This window comes from Melospiza melodia, chromosome 5, assembly GCF_035770615.1.
Source record: "Melospiza melodia melodia isolate bMelMel2 chromosome 5, bMelMel2.pri, whole genome shotgun sequence".
NCBI classification, from domain to species: Eukaryota; Metazoa; Chordata; class Aves; order Passeriformes; family Passerellidae; genus Melospiza; species Melospiza melodia.
In genome coordinates, this window is record NC_086198.1 from 73,959,650 (window position 1) to 73,980,996 (window position 21,347).

Below are 21,347 nucleotides of genomic sequence, written 5' to 3' on the forward strand. Positions count from 1 at the left end.
GTTAAGGTGCAACTCTAGTTTTGGACTCCCCAAAGAGTTTAGGCTTGTTTATAGCTTACACCTGGTGCTCTGCAATGGTGAGTGGTACAGTCTGAGTCTTCTGCTGTACTGACAGAGATCTGCCAGCACTAAGACTCCTGACACTATTAAACTGTGATATTTTCATGGTTTGTTATGGGCTGGCTGATGACTTCAAATTCTTGGAAGAGATCTGCCTCTCCTATGTCCCTGCTATCACCTTGTTAGAAAACTGATCTTCTTGGAAGGCTTGCTTCCTCCTTTCCCACCTTGCCAGGACAAAGGCCTTCTCCCTCTCTGTCATCTTCTGAACATCACACATCTCACAGTGTCTGGGCCTGTCCTAGAAGGGACGAAGGCAACCATGGTTTTTGGGAGTATAAAAGTTGCCTCATCCCATTTCTTTTTCAGTGCTGAAGCGGCTGCTCAGCCATCTCTGCTGCAGTTGTGGGTAGCCCCCGTTAGCTTGATTCTGCAGCATATTCTCAGCTGTGCCGAACTGATCTGTGCAGAGTTACACAACAAACTGATTTGCATTAGAAGGGATTTATTTTTTTGCCCAGATTAGTGGCCATGACCCAGTTCCCAAGCAGCCAGCTACAGCAGTACACCTGAGGGAATGAGTGCCCAGGAGCAGGGGTTTCTTGAGTTTCCCCTTCTGAGAGGGATGCTCCTGGCTGGAGCTGGAGCATCACTTACAGCTGTGATACTGCTTGTAAAACTGCTGCTGTTAGCACACTCAGTAACTGTTCATTAAGTGTAGTTACCCAAGCAGGTGTTACTGGATTCACTGAAGTGATAATATAAATCTGATTTTAGTCAATGCAGTTTTTCTGGAAGCACCAAGTGTCAGAGCTGGTATGTGAGCAAAACTTGCACTGAAATAGGCAGACTGGAAAGAAATGTGATTGTTTTGATGTAAGGCCCTCATTGAGACACAGAGTACCTGAAGTAAGGTGCATTACTTTCTACTGCAGTCATTGAGCTAGGTTGGTGAAGTTCAGTTTTCTATCTTGTAGTTTGAGGTGCAGACTGGATTATATGATGTTACTTTGGAAAATAATCTGCCTTACTAAAGACTAGTCTTGTAAAGCACTCCTGGAGTTGCCAGTCTTTGTCCTACCTAACAAATGGGTTTCAGTTTCTGTTTGTGTTTCTCTCCCCAGTAAAAGAGACAGATACAAATCTCCCAAAAGAGAACTTGCAGCCTGGCATGATTAATTACTGTGGTGTTCTTTTACAGTGTAAGATGGAGGATTTGCAGCAGTGGGCAGAACAGGCAAGGGCTGGATGGCACAGCCATACAGCTCTAGGAGAGCTGAGCAGCTTTTTAGGCCTTTCAGATGCCAGGCATAACTCACCAGTGCCCTGAGTGAGAGTGATCAGAATTCTTAGTTACAGCTCCTACCTAGGTGAAACTGCTCACAGTTCTTCCTTGCTGGTGCTGTGCTGAAGCAGCCCTGGGCAGCCACACCTAAATTTTAGCCTATTTTAATTTTAGCCTTTTGGGCAAGGGAACAGCCATGCTGGTGAGCATCTCCAGGATACACAGGACACATTGCTGTGGGTTTTGGGGGCATCTCCTGGGAGGAAACTTGATAGCTGCAGCCTTTCCTTGTTGCAACAAGCATAGGTAAATATGAACATAGAGATTTTCCAGCTGGTGGCCCTATATATGTATGGATGGCATAATATACGAAGAGGAAGGTCAGTCAGAGTATGATAAATAGATAAGCCCAGGAGGGAGGAAAGTGGTCCCATCTAGGATCTAAGCTGGTATGATAGATACTTAGTTGGCTTGGTTTCTGCAATTAGTTATGCAGTGAATTAATAATTTATCTGGCACGCCTTTATAAAAAGCATGAAAAATCTGTTTCATGATTCCTGGCTAAAAGCTTCACTGGAAGGTAGCTTTGTTGTTGCCCTGGGGCATACTTTTCTCCCAAGCAGTTCTCTGTTCACTGTTATGTCAGCAAGGGTACCTTTTCCTCTGAGGAGCAGGATAGCTGAAGGAAATTGGTGAATTTATAGCAGAATATTGAAGAAGCCTGTGCATAGATGTCAATCTTCCTTTGTAGCTTAGGGCTGTGTATTTTAAGTTTGCATTTCATAAAACTTGTCTAAATCTTAAAGAATTCTAATAGTATTGCCTGTTCTCAAAACGCCAAAAGGTTCTGGAAAGCTTCTGCCAGAATTACCTACACTTTAAAACTGATTCCAGAACTGGAATCCAAACTCAAGATCAAGTTAGAGGAAGCACAGTGATTAATAAATTTGCTAAGTAGCCTTTGGAGAAGCCTGCTGAAAAGCTTTAGAAATTAATTAAAGCAGACATGTGTGGTATTTAGCTGGGCTAGCCAATGTAATACATATTCATGCTACCACTTACAAGGTGTACAAGCTTGATGACTGTAATTTTGGGATATATCCATGTTCCCTCTCAACAATTTCCAGGTAGCACAGAGGTTGGCAGAGCAAGGTAGACTTGCAGAGCACTTCACTTAGTTAATAGTTTTTAGTGAAAACAGTAGAATGAATAGAACCTTGATCTAAAATTCTCAAATATTTTAAAGTAAGGCATTTAAAGATTTAAAGTAACAACTATTAAAAAAAGAGAACTTTAAAGTCACTTTATTTTGCAATGTTGTATAAAGCATTTAAATTATTTTACTACATAAAAGATCTAATGATTCTTGTTTTTCTTTTGCCTATGTTACCTTGAGCCTAAAAGGAAGTCAGTAATAATGAGTATAATTGAGTAATTAAGTCCAAATATCTGCTTGGAGACTTTAAATAAATGCTCTCTTCAGACCTCTTAGCTATAGGTATTGGCTGTCAAAATTTCAGAGGTTGTATAGTACTGCATTTACATTGTAGGAATATATGTAAAATAGTAGAGTGTTGAAAATCTGTGCTTCAAGGCATGAATTCCATGGACAGAAAAGTGTGAAGTCACGTTGAGGAAGAATGATTTTCAATCTACCATTTGTTTAATCCGTATTAATATATGCAGTTAAAACAAAGAGCCTAAATTTTTACAGGAAACAACATTTCCAATTCTAGAAAATTGTTTTAAGTGCACTGAACGAATCTATACATGTCCCAACTTTTGTTTATGCTTTCAAATAATGTGTTCCATTGATTTTAAGCCCTAAATCCAAACTGACAGGGGTTGACTGTTAGAAGAAGCACCTCAAAGACCCCTTATTATCAATCAGACTTGAGGCCAGTACTTGACTTGTGGTTCCCTGTGATGGTGAGGGAGTGCCAGCTGAGCCCATGGTGGGGAATAGCTCCCAGCTGTGTCCAGGGGAGTCCTGAGCCCCAGCCTTTACCTGCTGGCTGGGATTTAGGCCACAGGAGGTACTGCCTTGCTCTAAAATGGCTGCTAACCCTGGAGGTGGTGATACCAACCAGGTACCTCTTTCCTCAAGTTCTTTTAATAAAACTGGATTGCTAGATTTTTTTAAATGAGTAGTCAGGTGGGGTTTTTGTGTGTACAATATTGATTTTCTAAAATTTAGGCTGCAGCTGCTGATTTTACATGCTTAGAAAGCTTGTTATGGCTGTATTGTGGTCAGGTACTACAATAAGGTAACAAAATAGATCTTGGTGTTATTTTTCTTTATTTAAATTTAAAAAGTGTCTTGCTGGCTAGTTTTGTAGTGACATGTAAGTTACTGTCTTAAAAATTTATGAGAAGGTGGAGAATGCAGTATGTGCCATTACTTCACTGTTTCAAGCTCCTGGTCCTTTCTTTCCACATGGGACACTACTTCATAGCTGTGTTAATAATTTTAACTACAGAAGGAGTTTGGTTTAGGTTTATGATAATTAATCAGAAAAAAATTGTAATTATACATCTGTCTTAAGTCATTGTATTTCATTGCTGCTGGAACTTTGTCTTGCAGTTTGTATTGGTGGAAATCCCAACTAAGGAAGAAATAAATTTTTTTCATGATTCAAAGATTGGAGTCAAGAGGTGTGGGTGTCTGAGTAGCTACTTTTAACTATCTGGCCTTTCTTAGCTGAACTGTAAACAAAATTTCAAAATCAGTAAATGTAATGGAGCTGCTGAGGTGGTGACCTTCAGTACATTGCCATTATGTAGTGTGAAGAGCTGTCTGTATTTAAAAGTTCATAAATCTCTTTCCCTTTTAGGATATCCGGAAATTCTTTGGTGTTATACCTCCTGGAAAGCGACAAGAGTGTGAGACTGTGAAAAGGAGTGAAAAAATTAGAAATGGTGAAGGACCCTCAGGTGGGAAGAAAAGGGAAAAGGAGACAAAGGTTAGTTTTGCTTTTCACGTTTATGAAGTACTTGCTTTCACTGATGCTGGATTATTTGCGTATCTAACATTTTTTAAAGGCATGGTTCTTCTCATATACTAAAATAACAGACTATGTTAATTTTTACAGACACGGGAGGAAACTGACACTTAATTTTAACTTCTAGCAGTAAAACTTTTTAGGTGGTGAAGAAAATTGCTGATTTAAAAAATTTGGTTTGTAGGACAAAGGTAGGTAGAAGTTGCTACAGTTAAGTGCTTGTGTAAGAGCAGTCTGATATATTTGAAGTTATTCTGCCTATTGGCCACAGCTCTCTGAGTAGGTTTGCTAATGTAGTCTAATAAACCCAAGGTTTGTGCCCAGTAGATGTAAGCATATCATAAATGTGACATGCTTACAAATGAGGTGAAAGTCTGTTGTGTGGTGCCTGCTGACCAGTTTTTGTAACACCTGTGCAGGAAACATGAACACTGTCTTTGTTGGGATCACTTCCCTAAACCTACTGCAAAGACCAAATTCTTTAAAATGACAAATTAAAACTAAATTGGGTTCTGGTTTCAGACTACTTTACATGTTAATCTTCTGAGCTGTATAAAAAAGAGCAATGGCTAAAGCTAGTTTAAAAATCACTTAAAGAGTAGAAACATTTCCAATAAGATGGAATGTGTAATGTGAAACACAACAGTTTAGTAGTGAGATACTACTTAAATAAGTATTCTGACTATGTAATTTCAATGTGAAAATTCTTCCTTATTTTCTCTGTGCTGCATCTTTCCCCTCCAAGGCAGGAGTTAGCACAAGACCATTTCTAAATGTGATACTGGGAAACAAATACTTTCTGTTAGAATTTGTTTGAAGCTCACAGATTTGAATGTATGACTGACTAAAAGCTGAGAGGATCTGTTTAATGGTTGAACTAATGAACTGTTACACTTAGGTGAATAGTTCACCCAGTGAAGATGATTCCAAACAGAAGCGGACGAAAAAGAAGAGAAGAATAATCTATGATTCAGGTAGTGTTCACAGTTGTTTCTGAATATTCCTTTGTGTTTCTTGCATCAGCATGCAAGGTTGATTAGGTAAATTGTACATCTGAAAGTTTTAGTGGGTTGGGTTTATAAACAGTTCCTGTTCAGCAGTGAGGAGTAGTAGGAGTACAAAATTAATATATTGCTGCTACCTCTGAAGTACTGATATTGTTTGGAGATTTGGCAAGTTCTAATCCTTTAGTAGTAGGACAGAAAAAGAGGAACAGTGCTCTAAGCTCTTCAAAAGGGAAAACTGTTTTTTGTTGGGGGTTTTTGGTGGTGGTGTTGATGGTGGTTTTGTTTGGTTTGTTTTGTACAGGGTGCCAGTATGCAAGTCAATTGACTATAATCACTGTTTTTAGATATAATTACAATATATTTGTGTTTATCATGGAAAGAGACTCTGAAGGTTAGCCCTCTAACACTTGTTAGGTTGTCTCTGCTTTTTCAGTTTCTCCTGTTTATTCATGTGGATGCTGGGATCCATAATCCACAGTAGTATAAATCTGTCATCTCCACAGCTTTTAGGATATGCAGAATGCTTGGTGATATGAGTGGCAGTTCACCAGTGTTCTCCTGAAAAAATCAGAGTACCACCTCTGTAGTTTTTTGTCTTCTGCTGTTGTTGTTAGTTTTTGGAATAGGTTTCCATCTACTGTAACACATCCGCATAATAGTGTATTTTTTGTGGGTTTAATGTTGGGATTGTTTTAAAATTTTTTTCGTTTGTTTTGTTTCATTTTGGGTGTTTGGTTTTTTGAAGTAAATTGCTGTGGTATTTTTGAAGGTTGCATTCAATTTCAGAAAGGTTGCTGTACAGATATAGCAGTTACTGAAATAAGAAGCAAAGTATTTGTTGATATGTAAACAAAAAACACTGTCAAGACTGAGTTCTGACCAGATTTTCATTTAGTCGTTTATATGGTGGATGGAAAGGAAAGCTGTGCCATATGGTAGGAATGTGGAGTCTTTCTCTCACTCACTTGAATGTATGGGAACACATGTTGACTGTTATGTGATCTGTTACTTAAAGCCTGTGTGTATGTGGAGGAAATCTACATTTATGTTGTGGTCAAAATGCAGATTCAGAAGAGGAGGTGCAGTCAGTGAAAAAATCTAAGAAGTCACCTGAGAAAAAAGCAGCTGCTTCAAAACCTGGTAAAGTTCTAAAGCGGGATCCTGTTGTTTATATTTCAGAGACAGGTAATGGAAGAAATGTATCATTATATGTGTAGTGGGTGGGTTATGTTATAGTGGGATGGATGGTTTGAGAAACTCAAATGTGACCATAAACCTAATATTGAGGAGGACAAATTACATTCTCCTCAAACAAGTTAACCAAAAACACTTCAGAAGTTTAGCCTCAAGTACTATAAAGTCAGGAGCAGGGTGAAAAGTGAGGTGATGGTGAGTAGTGGCTTAGGTTGATTTAAATAGGCATATGGTTTAATGAGGTAATGCTTGCTTGCTTTAGAGAATTCAGTAGATTTGGGGGAGGAAGTTAAGTACCTATAATATAGTTTAGCTGCTCACCAGCATCCTTTGAAATGACTGCTGGCTGCAGGGATTTTTATTTTACCTGGTGTATAACCTTCCATGTCTAATCTCTGTGTGACATGTTGGTCACTAAAAAGATCTTTCACCTCTCACAAACATTTATTTTGTCAGTTGCTGCAGTGGTTGTCTGAAGCTGTACCTTCTGTCTTGTTCCTTCTGTATTTGTCTCTGGAGTAGAGTTGTTTACTAGCCTCAGTAATTCCTGAAGAAACTGTGATTGAATTAACAGACTTGAATCCAAATCTGTTTTGATAAAACATGGTTTTTAAATAATAGAATTTCAGTAGGGCTTCTGTAATCCCTCTTTGAGTTTTATTGTACTTATTTTGGAAGAGTGGACCCTGTCCTTAGGTATGGTAGTATTTTTTTTTTGTAAGTTTATTGCTGAACATAAACATTGCCTCCCTATAAAAATACCATGCATTTTTAAAACAAAAAGGGATTGTTTGCTGCAGTATTGCATTAGAAGTGTGGCTCAGCTGTTTTTTTCTACACCTTTCTTCCTCCTTGGGGTCTTTTATGTCTCTAAGATAGATACATTGAGCTTATTCTGCTTGCCCCTGGTAGTTGACCTGAACATACTGCTGTGCCACATCAAATTAGCTCAATTTTCCAAAATAACATGAATGTTTTATTTGTCTTATTTATCCTTTTACTCAAAGCTTTGTTTCCTTTAACAGTTTTTCACACTATTCTTTCCTAATTAAAAGGATCTTTAAAAGCATTTATCCCAGAGTAGGTAAATGATCAAATTCCTGGGGGATAAGCAACATATCTTTAGGTTTATTATGCAATTCCAAGTGGTGTAATCAAATTTTTCTGCACAGGGATACCATGGGAACAGTAGTCAAGGTTATTAGTGAAATCCCTGAAAACCTTGGGCTCAAGGTTACTCTTATCAAAAGAGTCTGAAGTACACACAGGTTTGATTTAACAGTGTATTCTAAAACAATGCCTTTATAACCTTGAGATGTAATGCTTGAATTTTGTTTACTTATAATTTCTATAAATGGTTTCTTCAGCTTGATGGAACTGTCAAGCTGAGTGCATTGAAGTGGTATTGATACAGCAGTTGGCTTGAGATAAATGTGTTTTACAGGAATAGGAATATAGACATATAGATAGAAAAGGTCATAACAAAATTTATAGATGTTTGTTCTTTTCTTTTTTTTTTACTGTTATAGAACTGAAAACTTAATATCAAGAATATGCTGCTTGGACTCACTCAAAAGTCAGAATCTCTTTCTCAAGGGCTTTGCCTATGGCAGTGTATTAAAGAGCCTTTTGGCATCAAGAAGGCAATAGAAGTTTGATAGTTAATTGCCTCAACCTATTTTTCAATTTAATTTGAAACTTTCTTCCTCTTATTGCTGGAATTTCTTTTCAGCTGATCTATATATCTCTGTGGTATCCAGCTTTCTCCAGAAGTGTTTGGGAAAATGAACCTTTTGGTTTGTATAAAAGTAGACTGATGTGGATTATTGTGTTGCTTTTCTTATTGGCTTGTGAGCAAGTTAATTTTTTTAAAAGGCAAAAAAACAAAACAAGAATAGTTGCTCTTTGTTTTTATTGATACATTTACTCTAAATAAATATGTAGTTTAATGATGGTCAATGATAAAACTAAGTTATTCTGCACAGTAACAAGGGGCAAAAAAAGACTTTTATTAGCAGTACAGTCTTAGGGAATTGGGACAAATCCAAGTGTTCATTGTACTTGTTAAAATAGTACTTGCACTGTTTAATGAAGTGTGGAACCTTGAGCTTTGTAGGTGACCTGTTAGTGTGGTTTGTTGAACCTCCTCTGGTTTCATCATAGGTGGTTATTCAGCAAGAATTTTGACCTTGCTTGAAGTGAATTCTTACCTTTCATAGACATTGTGTAGAGGCAGTCGTGTATGTGTAGCAATTGCCTTGATTGCTTGAATATTTTTAAAAATAGAAAAACCTTATAGTAGTGGCAGGCAGAATTATTTATAAAGGTAGAAAAAATGATTAGGTAGGAACTGGGGAGGTCTGCAGGTTACTGGAAAATGGTTTCTTTAGAGCTTAGAAGACAAGACAAAAAGAATAGCTTGTGAAGGTCCTTGATAATACAGACACTTTTAATGTAGAGAATATTGGGGATAGAGAAACAAACAACAAAGCAAACCCAAACAACCTCAGACAAAAAATTAATTAAGTGCTAATACTGGTGGGCAAAAAAATAGTCCCTACATCCAAGCACAGGTTCAAATGAGCAGCAGGTTGTCAGTGAATAAGCATGTCTTTCACTGAAATATTTCATAGGGAAATAAAATGTTGTCACTGGCACTTCCTGGGCAATACTTATTTATGGAAGATGCTATACTTGAGTGAAAATGTGAGGAGGAGATAAATAGTACTGTGGGTACCAACTTTGCCCTGAAGTGTTTCGTGGAAGGTCAGTTGAGAAGCTGTAGCTAAACCTTTAGGGAGTTTTGAAATGCATTTGAGGAATGAGAGTGGGTTCTGGCAGAAATCCTGTGAAGAGGCAGGGATGGGTGTTGTGGAGGAGAATGCAGAAGTTACTGAGGAGTGAGCCTGTTTAAAGTTGATTTGGTTAAGTTTGAGAATACCTGCAGTAAGGGCCATGCAATGGTAAATGTGCTCTTGTACTCAAACTCTTAAGAGTTGAGTGTTGTATGAACATAGTGAGTGTATGATAGTAGTTAACTCCCTGAATAGGAGAGTAGCTGTAAACCAGGGGTGTGCATGAAATATTATAATCTTACTCTTATAGAAGTGGTCTTTTTTTCTTTCTACAGAAACTAGGATAACAGCAATACTGAGAAATAAATGTTATTCTGACTAAAAAAAGGATTCATGTATCAGAAGGTATTAAAATTACTTGTCAGCCTGTATTTCAAACATGAAAAAAAATTAATTTTAGTTTAGTCTCTGTAGCAGGTCTTTAAGCTGTAGCTGTGTTAGCTCAAGATGTTGCCGTTTTCCTCTGCCTATTCCTATTCTCCATGTTGGAGGCCTTCTTTCTCCCTTTCAGATCTCCTTATTGAGCTGCCAGAGTAACTGGTTTTAACTGGTTAATCTCTTGGATTAGTTCAAAATATAAAAAGAGGATTTATGTTTGGATTTTTTTTCTATGCTGATGGATTTTGTTTGCAAACAGAGCACAGTGTCCTGAGAGGCTCAGTAAGCTGAGCTGCCTGAGCTGCAGCTGGAAAAAATTAGCACATTTATACTTGACTGGATTACTCAAAGTTACCTTTTTTCCCATTCTGTAATGATTCACATGGCATTGCTGAATATTCCTGTCACACAGGTGACTTCAGGCAATTAAGAACAGAGCAGGAAATTTCATTGCATGGTGGGATTCAGATCTGCTTTTGTGAACTGCTGTTGTAGGAAAGTAACTTGCTCAATAATAAAAGTTTCAATAATAATAAGCTGGAATGAGTTAGTGGACTGATCCCTTGTAATTACTTGCTGAGGTTACACACAGAGCTGCTTTTTGCCAAGTGCAAGTGTTTCATTTGGAAGGAGTTGTTATAATTGATGGGTTTGCAGATTAAGATAATTTACTTTGGTTTAAATATATTCAGCCTTCTTATGTATTTTAGTGGTCCCAAACTAAGCATATAGACTTGACTAACAATTTTATTTGGTATGTGTTGCACCAAGGATATCAAAGGCTGTGTAGTTTGGCACTCAAGTGTCTAACTCATGGTAGTTAATTGCATTTCAGTGTTGTATCCCTAAACCTTTTTATCTCAAAGTGAAAAATAAAGCAGAGGCAACTTTCTAAGTCTGTAACTGAAAAATCCAAAGGTAAATTTGTTTCAGGAGTGTAAAGGTGAAATGATTCATGTAAGGTTTATATTTTTATAACAGCACAGAACCTTGACATGTCAATATAGGCCAAATGCTAACAATTGTGGTTTAAAGTGCATGTTTGTAGTACATCTAAAATCAGTTAGCTTTTTGAGAAATGGCATGAAAAATCTAACATGACTTAATGACATAATATCTAGGTTTTTAAATGTAGGTTGCAACTACTAGCTTTTTTAAATGAGGAGAAAGAAAAAATGCACTTTGCTAATCACATATAGCATCTGTTCTTTGGAAGGAGTTGCAAGGGTGGAGTTGGAATAGACTTGCTGGCTTTTTTGAGAAGTGGTTATCTTAAAGGTAACCTTCTTAAAGAGTTACTTTAGGCAAAAGATAAGTACAAAACTCAATCCTGCAAGTGTTGGGAGTGTTGGCTGCTGACCCATGCATAGGTAAAGTAAATAAAGTCAATACCAGGGCTGTGGACAAACTTTATTTTCTGCACCCTCCATTTAGCTTAGACTGCAATGCCTGTTGCTGGAGATGGCAGGTCCTGTAGCACAGGAACTGTTTAAGTACTTGTGCAGAAGAGGTGTCACTGAAACTGAAAAATGTCCAGAGTATTATAATTTTTTACAAGTAACATAGATGTAATGATTTTAGGATGTAGTCCTTTAGCTCTATACAGAAATCCTTATGTAGTAGTATGTAGTAGTCTACAAATGCCATTCAACATACCTAATAATAAGTAGAAACTAGGTATGCTCTGTACATGCCCTGCCTATATTTGGAGTTGGTTTTATGACATCATAGCAACAGGCTGTCCCTGCCTCAAATGTTTTGTATCCTAGGTAGAATAGGAACCAGGAAATTACATTTTCTAGTGATGAGCAACTCAACAGTACAGAAATAATAAATTAATAAAATACATTGTTCTTGGGGCTTGTCCTATGCTGCTTGTTGCCATTGTCCCTCTGTGCAATAGAGTGCTCCCTTTTTAGATTGGCTGAGGTCATTCCTGTACCCAAGCCTTTTAAAAGGATCTGAATTTATTTTTAAAACAGCTGAGATAATTTTTATCAGGCTCAGTTAGGGAACAACCACAGGTGTTGTTCAGTAATCAGCAGGTGAAACTCTTTTAAAAAAGGATGAGGGTAGGAAAGAGGAATACAAGTGACCTGCTGGCATTGGGTTATTAACATAATTGTGCTGCTGCTGGAACAGTGTATGAAATGAAAGCCAGCTGTGCTTTAACGTCATGGAATAGCTCTTAAAACCCCCAGGATGGTGGTTGTTTGTTGCTAGGGAAGTTTGTCCTCCTGCATTGCCTGGCATAACAGATCCCAGCTTCATGTGTAGTGTTTGTGTACAAAATAATTAAAAGCAATCTCCTGATGGTCACTGCCTGTGTGTTCCATTGATCACATGATTAGCTTGCCCTTTGCTGCATGTACTTGATTTCCAGAAGCCTCAACTAGAATATATGGTCTTTACTTGTGTTTGTAGTTCTGAGCTGCTGGGAAAAAATAATGTATGTTCAGGCTATTTTTTAATTTTTATTTCATTTTTCATTCATAGCACACAAAAATGGATCAATGTAAACAGGAAATACTGTCCTTGGAATAGTTGTGTTCTGCTCTAGAAAGGTTTTACAACAGAAAAGTCATCTAGTTGATGCTGAAATTGATTCCTGTTTCTCAGTGAAGTCCATTCTCCCATGTAAGGCTGTCTTGAGGTTTGCCCAGCAGTTGCTATAAGAATGCAATTAATCTACAATTTTTGCAAGTTAAAACCCAAATTTTCATTTGTATTTTCCACAAATTATTGTCTTGCTTCTTATAAATAAGAAGACATCTTTTTCCTTTTACAGGTCATGTGTTGAGCACCATTGACCTGATTAGTGCAGCAGCCATAGTATCACCACTGTCTTGGCACTTCCAGAGCTGTAAATCAAGTTGCCTTCATGCTTATAAGGAGACTGGAAGTGTGCAGCTGATTAACTTTGCTGTTCACTTCTGTGGCAGCAGGTGTGTGGGAGCAGTTTGTTTTGAGGAACAGTGTTGAGGTTTTGCTAAAGAAGTTGGTGTTTATCAGTACCTGAACTAAGGGGAGTGCCTGGAGATCAGGTGAATTTGTGATGTGCTCATGGATTTCCTGAACCTGGGATGAAAATGTAGCCTGAGTGTCAGTCCCCTAAAGCCTCTTTTGAAACCCACTTTTAATAGAATCAGGCTGGTTTAGTTTCCTAATGACAACTTCTATGTTCTCATTCTCATTTTTCTTTATTTTTATTTATCAGTGTTTGTTCATAAGTGAGTCTCTTGTCTGTCTTCAGCCACTGCTTGCAGTCAATAAATGCTTCTAATCCTGTCATTTCTTGGAACAACATAATTAAAGCCAAGTTCTAACTATTGATAATATGTAGTGCTATCTTCCTAAATGACTTGAGTGCATAATTTTTTAAATTAAAATCTAATTGTATTTACTCTACTTCTTTCTACTTAAGAGAAAGCAATATCCTGTTGGTTTTTATTGCTATTTATGGTTATAAGGGAATAATGAAAAAAATCAATATTGCACACAGATCCTCTGATAACAGTAATGATAAGTAAAAGTTCTTTTTTAGCATTGAGCAGTCCTTAGTTTAAGAAAAGCTGGGAGCTGGGGGTCAGAGTAGGATTTGTGTAATCTTAAGACAAATAAATGTAATTACTTCTATGTTAACTGCTGATTTACAGTAACAGTATATTTTACTCCTGCAAATGTTTTTTTTTTGTTAAACTGAAAAATTTGAAAGAACCAGAAATATTCTTGAAGTTGTTTGAAATAAGTAATCTCCTATTCAGACTTGAAACTATTGTATATCAGGAGTCTACAGCATCTAGTGTCCAAATCTCCCTGAATAGTCACAGTTTGTTAAATTGAGCTAAATGGCAGCAGGACATTTACTGCTGCATTGGGAAAGTAAATTGTGTTGAGAATAGTAAAGCTTTTAGCTTTGTGTAAAACCTGCTGCTGTCACCTGAGGGCCTGGGATTGAATTTTCTCTTCCATATAATGCTTTGTGAATTGACTTGGCTGAAATGCCACTTTCTCTTGGATAAATGTTTGTCTTTAGGCATTCTAGAGATGCATCTTTGTGTTAGTTTTTTCCCTTTCTGAACTAGCTCTCCCAGCAATAGGTGTAATCCTGCTTGGTTCTCATTATAGGCTGCCTAGTAAGTGCTCAGTGGCAGCAAGTTCTGGCTGATGCCTGAAACACTCCAAAACACTGCCATCTGTTGAGAACAGGTGAAACAAAAAGCAATTGTTTCCCTCCATCTTTGCCTAGAATACATCAAAAATAAGAGGTGACAGACTAGGGATAGATATAAACAAAAACAAGAGATGACAAGTAGGGAAGTGGTAAGAAAACAAATTTTTGTACGAAAAAATATGTGGGGACTTAAATTAGGTGTTGCTGGAAAATGAGCACGTTTTTGTGATAATGCTGTCAATTCAAGTTCTGTTGAAATGAGGATGTTTAGAACAATCTGTGTTTATGATATGTTGAGGTGAGTGTCTAAAGCATCTCTATTTTGAGAAAAGTAAAACTAGACTTCAGTTAGAGGCATGCAAATAAAACTGCCTCTGTTTCTGTTCCTCTCAAGTCTTTCTGCCGCTTTTATAGTGTCTAGTATTAAGTTTGGGCATTTTCTTTCAGTGTATTTGCTCACTTTGAGTTTATAGAAGAATTCACACAGATGATGCTTTTACCATTTGTAGAAGTTTGTCCAGGGATGTTTGTCTTCTGTGCTGTTGTATTAATCTAATCATGTGGCAGTGAAATATGTGGGGGTTTTGTATGCCTCAGTGAGAGGGTTTCATTTGTAGAACTGTCAGTAAGACTTCACAACATGACATAAAACTCTTTGAAGTACTTGGTATTCATTTTTTGTTGATTGATTGATTGATTGGATGAAAAGTTTGGGTTCAGAATTAATGAACAGCCACCAAACCCTCTTTATTTTTCATTGCTGGGCAGACCATGTCTTGATTATTAGAGAAGAGTCTGGAAAGGAGAGATTAAAATTTTGCTCAGTGGTCTATGGGCTAATTCTCAGTAAGACTGTGTATGCCACTTTTCCTCCTCCTTTCAAACTGAAAAATCCATTTTTGTCTTGATGACCTTGTCTGATTTCTGTGTTCTGTGAAATTGTTGCTTTTCTTTTAGTTGGTTTTGACTGTACTGGAAGGAGGTGTGTTTAAGTGCAGAGATGTAGAGAAATTCACTTTTTCTTAATTGGAAAAAGTGAAAAAATGGCATTGAAATGTTTTTGCTAAAATATTCATAAACTATGAGCAATACTTAAACAGTAACTAGGAAGCTTACTCAAGAATCCCTTTTTCCTTTTTTTGGTACAGAAAATGTTCTGATATTTTTCCTTGGTTTGTAACGTAAGATTGATTTTTGAGAATACATGTCTACAAATCCTATGTTAGCTGCTTTGTTGATGAGTACTATAAAGTAATAAAATAAATGTGCCTTTGTGCATCACATAAAATGTGAAGGAAGAGTTGTACTGTACAATTTGACATTAATTAAGGAGGGAGTTCAAATTTCATTAATCTAGATCTTCAGTTTATTTTCCTCAATTAAGAAGGGAAGGCATTTCTTGTGAACTTGTCTAATTGAGAGGGAATGTGTGAGCACAAGTAACAATGTTGTGTTGTTATTTCAGTACTGAATCTGTTCAGACTCGAGTTATGCTATTCAAGGTGTTAAATGCTATGTGTTGTGCAACTCGGCCTTTTTTTCAGAAAACTTCTGAATGCCTGTAGCATTTTTTTAGGATTTGAGGTGATGTAATGTGCCAAAATAGTTCTCTTGGCAGTTCTGTTATTAGAACTTGAGTTCTGTGTACCAGAAGTAATGGAATTCTCTTTGTGTTTAGATGAAGATGATGATTTTGCCAATAAAAGAATTTCCCTGAAACCGAAGGAGAACGGGACGTCAGGGGTTGGTTGTCCAGGAACAAATAGTGTGAAAAAAGAGGAGGTAAAACCACAAGCTAAAAGTAAGCCCCTCTCTCCAGTGAAACAAACTCCCACCTCTGCACTTGATTTCTTTGGGACAAGGAGTGTCCAACGCTCAGAAAAGAAGCTGGTAGCAAGTAAAAGGAAAGAGGTGAGTACTGGTAAGGTTCCTTTAGGCTGCTTGTGTGTCTGATTGCAGCTCAGAAATGCTGAAGTGCTGCTCCTACCTCCTGTTACTCAGTATGAGCACTCACATAGAAGTTGAGCTCTCATGGTCCATCTGTGTGTGCATGTCAAGTCCTCAAATACAAGTTTTGAGCAGTGTTTCCATAAGATAGCACAAAGTTGAAGGTAGTATTTTCTTTAGTGCCCCTTCTCAAGTGACTTTCCTTGAAATCCATTAAGTTTTCTGAGGTTGTGAGTGGAAGAGATAGCTTATATTTGAGGGTGGAGGGCAGGCCAGGAGAGGGAGAAGGTTGTTTTCCCAAGCTTTATGGGGCACATATTCATGGAATAACAAAGCACCAAGTAAAAGTATGGGGGAACTTAAAAATTCCCAGTGCTGTTATGATGTGTTTTTCAAGTGGGGTAACTGTGATAGCTTGAGAGATTTTCAGCATTGTTTAAAGAGTTGAGATACTGATATTGTAGCATGGTCTTGTTTTGAATAACAAAATCCCTTGAAAATAGCCTTGTTTAATAGTGTTTAGGTTAGAGAGCTGGAAATTGATGTTGCGTGTCTCATTCACAGTCCTTTTCTAGAAGCATACAGAAGGAATCTATACATATGATATTATTATAATTGACACAGTAATGGGGTAACTGAGTAATTGGTCTTTTTTTCTTTAATATAGCCTTCACAGAGCAGAGACAGCACACTAGATGATGAGGCTATTGCTAGGCAACTGCAGCTTGAAGAAGATTCAGAGGTAAAAGCTCTACAAATTTAATGCTCTATATCAAGAGCAGTTTGTTTAACTTAAAATTGGTTTTCCTTAGGAAGTTAAGATGGACTTTTCAGGTATGCTATAACTAAATGTAATAAAATTCATCAATATGTGCAAGCCTGGTCACACAGTTATTTTTATAGGCACTATTTCAGTTATGTAAATAGAATGTATCACTTAGTCTGGATAGAGAGAAAATATATTTTCTCTGTCTGTGCAGCTGATCTGCTTCTAATAATCCTGTCTTTCACACAGAATTCACTTTCTGCTTCCTCATGTTTTGATGGTGTTACTTTTTTTTCATTCTCTGGAGTAAAAAATTAAAAGTCATTGCTATCCATGATCTGTCTTATATGTCTTTTAAATTTTCTTATAGTTGAGAAAAATGTGAATGGCCCTTACATGTCTTAAACTTTCCTATTTGAATCAGTACTACTATGAGGGGAAGGTACACATATTTACTTGCTTTTGGGAAAACTTGATTTCCCACATATATTTGTAATATTGAGTATTGTTTGAAATAAGTAGATTGTACAGACAAATCTGCACCTCTGAAAGTAAGGATGAGAGAGAGTGAATCCAGCTTTACCCTACTAGAAAGTTAAACAACCTCTCAGGAAAAATAAGATGATGTCTTTATTTGAACTGATCTTATCCCTAACAGTCAGAGTTTGTGTGCACCCCAGTACTTTATATCAGGGGTGTCTCTGCCTCAGTCTGCTTTGCACTGGGTGCTCTCTGCCCTTTCCCTTCCTCACTGTACTCAGGGAAGGTAGATTTCACTGTATGGACACATACCAACAATGCCTGTGGCATGCTGGTTTTATAAAGTCATCCAGTGGGTTCTTAGAGCATGGCATGTTGGATTTCAATTATGAAAGTAATTTTGTTGTTCTCTTGTTGAAACAATGGTCAATATTTATTGGCAATAATGAACACTATTCATGAATAGAAAAGGTTTTCCCCAAGGTACCATATTGCACAGGAAAGGTAACCAAAGGATCAGTTATCATTGCAGATGTCAGGTTTATGTTGTTAAGTGAAATAAAAATGAAGCCAAACTGACTTTGGTGAGGTTTTTTTACAACTAATAAATAACTCTCACATATGTTGTCCACTGTTTGTTTTTACTGGTTCTTCCATCAGAGAAAAACACTTGTATGAGTATAAGTAATAGAAAGTTAAAGTATATTTACTTCCCTAAAGTAAATAGAACTGACACTAAGAGCAGGGCTAAGGGCAGTAGTTAAGTCCTCCAAAACAGACAGAATTTTTTTATATATATTTTTTGCTAATAGTAAATGAAAATAAAGCATTCATTCTGGAGATATTATAATTTTTAACAGGCATTGTTACTACTTGTCTTTTGGGACTGCTTTTGATAAAGCCAGCAGGTTACATGTTGTTGCAGGCTGTTTGTTGTGAGGTGCAGCCTTCAAAGTTTTTATTATTTAAAATAAAAGGGTACACAACAATAATATATATGAAAGAAAAACTCATTTGAAAGCAGCTTATACAGGCATAATAATGTTTCTAGTGCAACAAGTAAATTTTTCTCACTAGATTTAACTAGTCTTGCTTTCTGGGGGAGACAAGTAATTCTTCAGTTTCCAGAAATTTATTTGCCTCTGATAGGACACCCTTTTTCTAGCTATGTGCTCACTTAAGAGTTTTTGTAAAAATACACTAGAGTTAGAACTTAATTGGCATTAGCCTAAAAATCTTTTTTTTTTCCCCTTTCAGCTGGAGAGACAGCTGCATGATGATGAAGAATTTGCTAGAACTCTGGCCATGTTGGATGAAACACCACAGAAGAAAAAGGTTGAATTCTTTTTAAACTTACACTTTCAGGAGTTGCATTGCTGGGAGTGTTCTTATTTATACACCTTTGTTTTGAGACTTCCATACAAATGCATTAAAAACAGCAGGAAAATGTTTTCATGGAAGCAGCATACTCACTTCTTATACTTCCCTCCTGGCTTCTCCTTGCTCAGTAAAGGGTGTCCTGCCTAATCAGACAGTGAGTGTGTGCTGGATGCCTCTGTAGGGATGGTATTTAAGTTCTAGTCCCAGTTAAGTGAAGAGTGTTGCTGTGTGCCTGTGGTAGCTTGGGGCACACATCCCTGACTTTGGCATTGTGTGTTTGTTTAGGCTCGGAAAAACACAGAAGGAGAGCAAACAGGACAGAGCATCAACAGCAGCCCTAATGCAACAGCAGGGTACAGGCAGTCAGAAAGAGGTAGGACACAGAAACTGCAAAGCATTGCACTAATTTATAATATTAATGAGATACATTTTTGTATATGAACTCTTCTCCCTCTGCCTCCTATCAAGTGAAAGCAACAGACTCAGCTGGTGCAGCCATGAATTACTCTGCGAAGCCACAAACTAAATCTGAACAGTTGAAAGGTTCTTGTTTACCCCCACAGTCATCTAATGGTAGAAAGGAAGAGATTGCTGAAAAGGAAAGAGGTGCTCAAAATTCACTATCAAGAGGAAAAGCAGCTTCAGGGAAAGAAGAGAAGACAACACCAAAGAAGGAGAAAGTTTCTCCCAAGAAGACTGAGGTAGGAGCTATCAAAATTAATTTAGATGTCTTGGTGGAGTTTGCAGGAAAATAGTTTTCATTTATTATAGGTGTCACTGTTGTAACTTGGTGCTTTGAATCTCCTGAGCATCTTTTAAGATTTTGAATTCTGGTAAGACTGTAAGTTCCTTACAGCAGTTGTAAAACTAAGTGGAAAAAATTATCTGACAAAGTGTAAATTAAACAGATGAAGGACCTGAGGTTCTCTAATGCCCATTAAGGTGTGCAGGTACACTGCAAAATCAGTTCTGTGCTTTCTTTTGTTTAACTTGGCTGGAAAATGCAGAATGCAGGAATTCTGACACTTAGTTAGTGCAGACTTACTGATGTCAGCGTGGTGAGTTAAGGATCTGTTCTATGGTTAGTTAAAATGATGGGTGGCATTGTTTAGGTAGTTATATTTCTCTCCCTAGTCTCCTATTTTTTCTTATTATTGATGTGCTATGTAAGAATAGAATTTGGGATTTTATATCTGATTCAGTAACTGTATTTGTTGAGCACTGGCAGTTACTGGAAACATTAAAATGTACTTCTTAATTATAGAGTATGAAGTACCCCATTTTGACAATTAAATAGCAGTTGTAATTAGAAGGGAGAGCCTGCACCTCCTTTTGAGGTGAGCTTTTAACAGTTGTTTGCTGATCGACAAGCTTAAGTGTCTCTTGAAGTGTACTTCATAGTATTTCTACTTTTATATAAGTGTAGATCACAAATAGGATGTGAATTTAAAGTGACAATGTAAGAGTTGAGTGAACATGTATATGTGCAACAGATGAATCTACAGAAACCTGCCAATAAACAATGGATACATATTTTTTAAACTCTCACATTTTTGAAGTATTTTTAAAAGGAACAAGGAAAAACACCTCAACACAAGCACCAAAAGGAGAACGAGATTCAGTATTGCATGTTAATAGATTAAAAACAAGCATTAGAACTTGGTTTTCCTTTGGTACATGAAAATGTCTTAAGCTGTGAAGCTTGGGTTTGTTTTGCTGTTTTTATATCTGCAATATGTATATTAGTTTTTTTTCCTCTCCTGACCCAGTCTATAAGTCCTGAGGACTCTGAAAAGAAGCGAAACAATTACCAAGCTTACCGAAGCTTCCTTAATCGTGAGGGTCCCAAAGCACTGGGCTCCAAAGAGATACCTCAGGTAAGCTTGGCTGCAGGATTCTATATATGATGTGGAGTGTTTGGTAAACCTACTGCTGTAAGTAGTTTAAAAAATACCAACTTAACTGTTTAAAGACTGGTATTTTTTTCCCAGTAGGAAGAATATATTAGAAAGATATAAATTGTAATGCTAAGCAGTGACTAAGTAAGGAAGTGTACTAAAGAATTTGTACTCAGAACTTGGTTTAGGAAGTCATGATCACTAAAAATAGTTACTGGTATTAAAGTTGAAGATTGCTTTCACTCAATTGATTCATATGCTATGCTTGAAGCACAGAGTGCTACAAGTATGGTCAAGTAAACAATGTGTGGAGTTTTGTTGGTTTTCCCATTGGAACTTTTAGAACTATTACCTACCTAGGTATGATAGTCTGATCAATAAAGTTTCATAGGGCACTTGATGTGGTAGAGGGTTAAAATAGCTGATGGTTAAGAGCTGTTCGGGTGAATTGTATCAGTAATGGCATTTTCTGCAATGCTCTGGTGCTCAGGGAGCTGAGAACTGCTTGGAGGGGCTGACATTTGTAATTACGGGAGTTCTGGAGTGCATTGAGAGGGATGAGGCCAAGTCTCTGATTGAGCGTTACGGGGGAAAGGTGACCGGCAATGTCAGCAAGAAGACCAATTACCTGGTGATGGGCCGGGACTGCGGCCAGGCCAAGTGTGAGAAGGTGAGTGGGCTCCTGCCTGGCCAGAGGCAAAGTGCAGCTCAATTGTTCCTCTCTTATCTGTTAATTTCCCTGCCACAACAAAGTGCATCTTTAAAATGAAAAGTTGCCAAGTGGCTTACAGTTTTGTTTTGTTTTTACTTCTGTGCATACATACAACACACAGAGATATCTCTATCTCTATCTCTATCTCTATCTCTATCTCTATCTCTATCTCTATCTCTATCTCTATCTCTATCTCTATCTCCTCTTGT

The 21,347-nt window shown here is 37.3% G+C and overlaps 1 protein-coding gene across 3 annotated transcripts in view; it reads left to right on the plus strand.

Annotated features, from left to right (window-relative positions):
* Positions 1–21,347, plus strand: part of RFC1 (replication factor C subunit 1) — a 33,537-nt gene that overhangs the window by 894 nt on the left and 11,296 nt on the right. Inside the window, exons 2-11 of one of the 3 annotated variants that reach the window (XM_063157409.1) lie at positions 4,180–4,308; positions 5,246–5,321; positions 6,420–6,539; positions 15,634–15,866; positions 16,570–16,644; positions 18,406–18,483; positions 18,814–18,901; positions 18,997–19,229; positions 20,298–20,405; positions 20,917–21,096. In XM_063157409.1, coding sequence (XP_063013479.1) covers positions 4,180–4,308; positions 5,246–5,321; positions 6,420–6,539; positions 15,634–15,866; positions 16,570–16,644; positions 18,406–18,483; positions 18,814–18,901; positions 18,997–19,229; positions 20,298–20,405; positions 20,917–21,096 — 1,320 coding nt within the window. The remainder of the gene's footprint in view (positions 1–4,179; positions 4,309–5,245; positions 5,322–6,419; positions 6,540–15,633; positions 15,867–16,569; positions 16,645–18,405; positions 18,484–18,813; positions 18,902–18,996; positions 19,230–20,297; positions 20,406–20,916; positions 21,097–21,347) is intronic. The other 2 variants (XM_063157410.1, XM_063157411.1) reach the window with 2 other exon arrangements.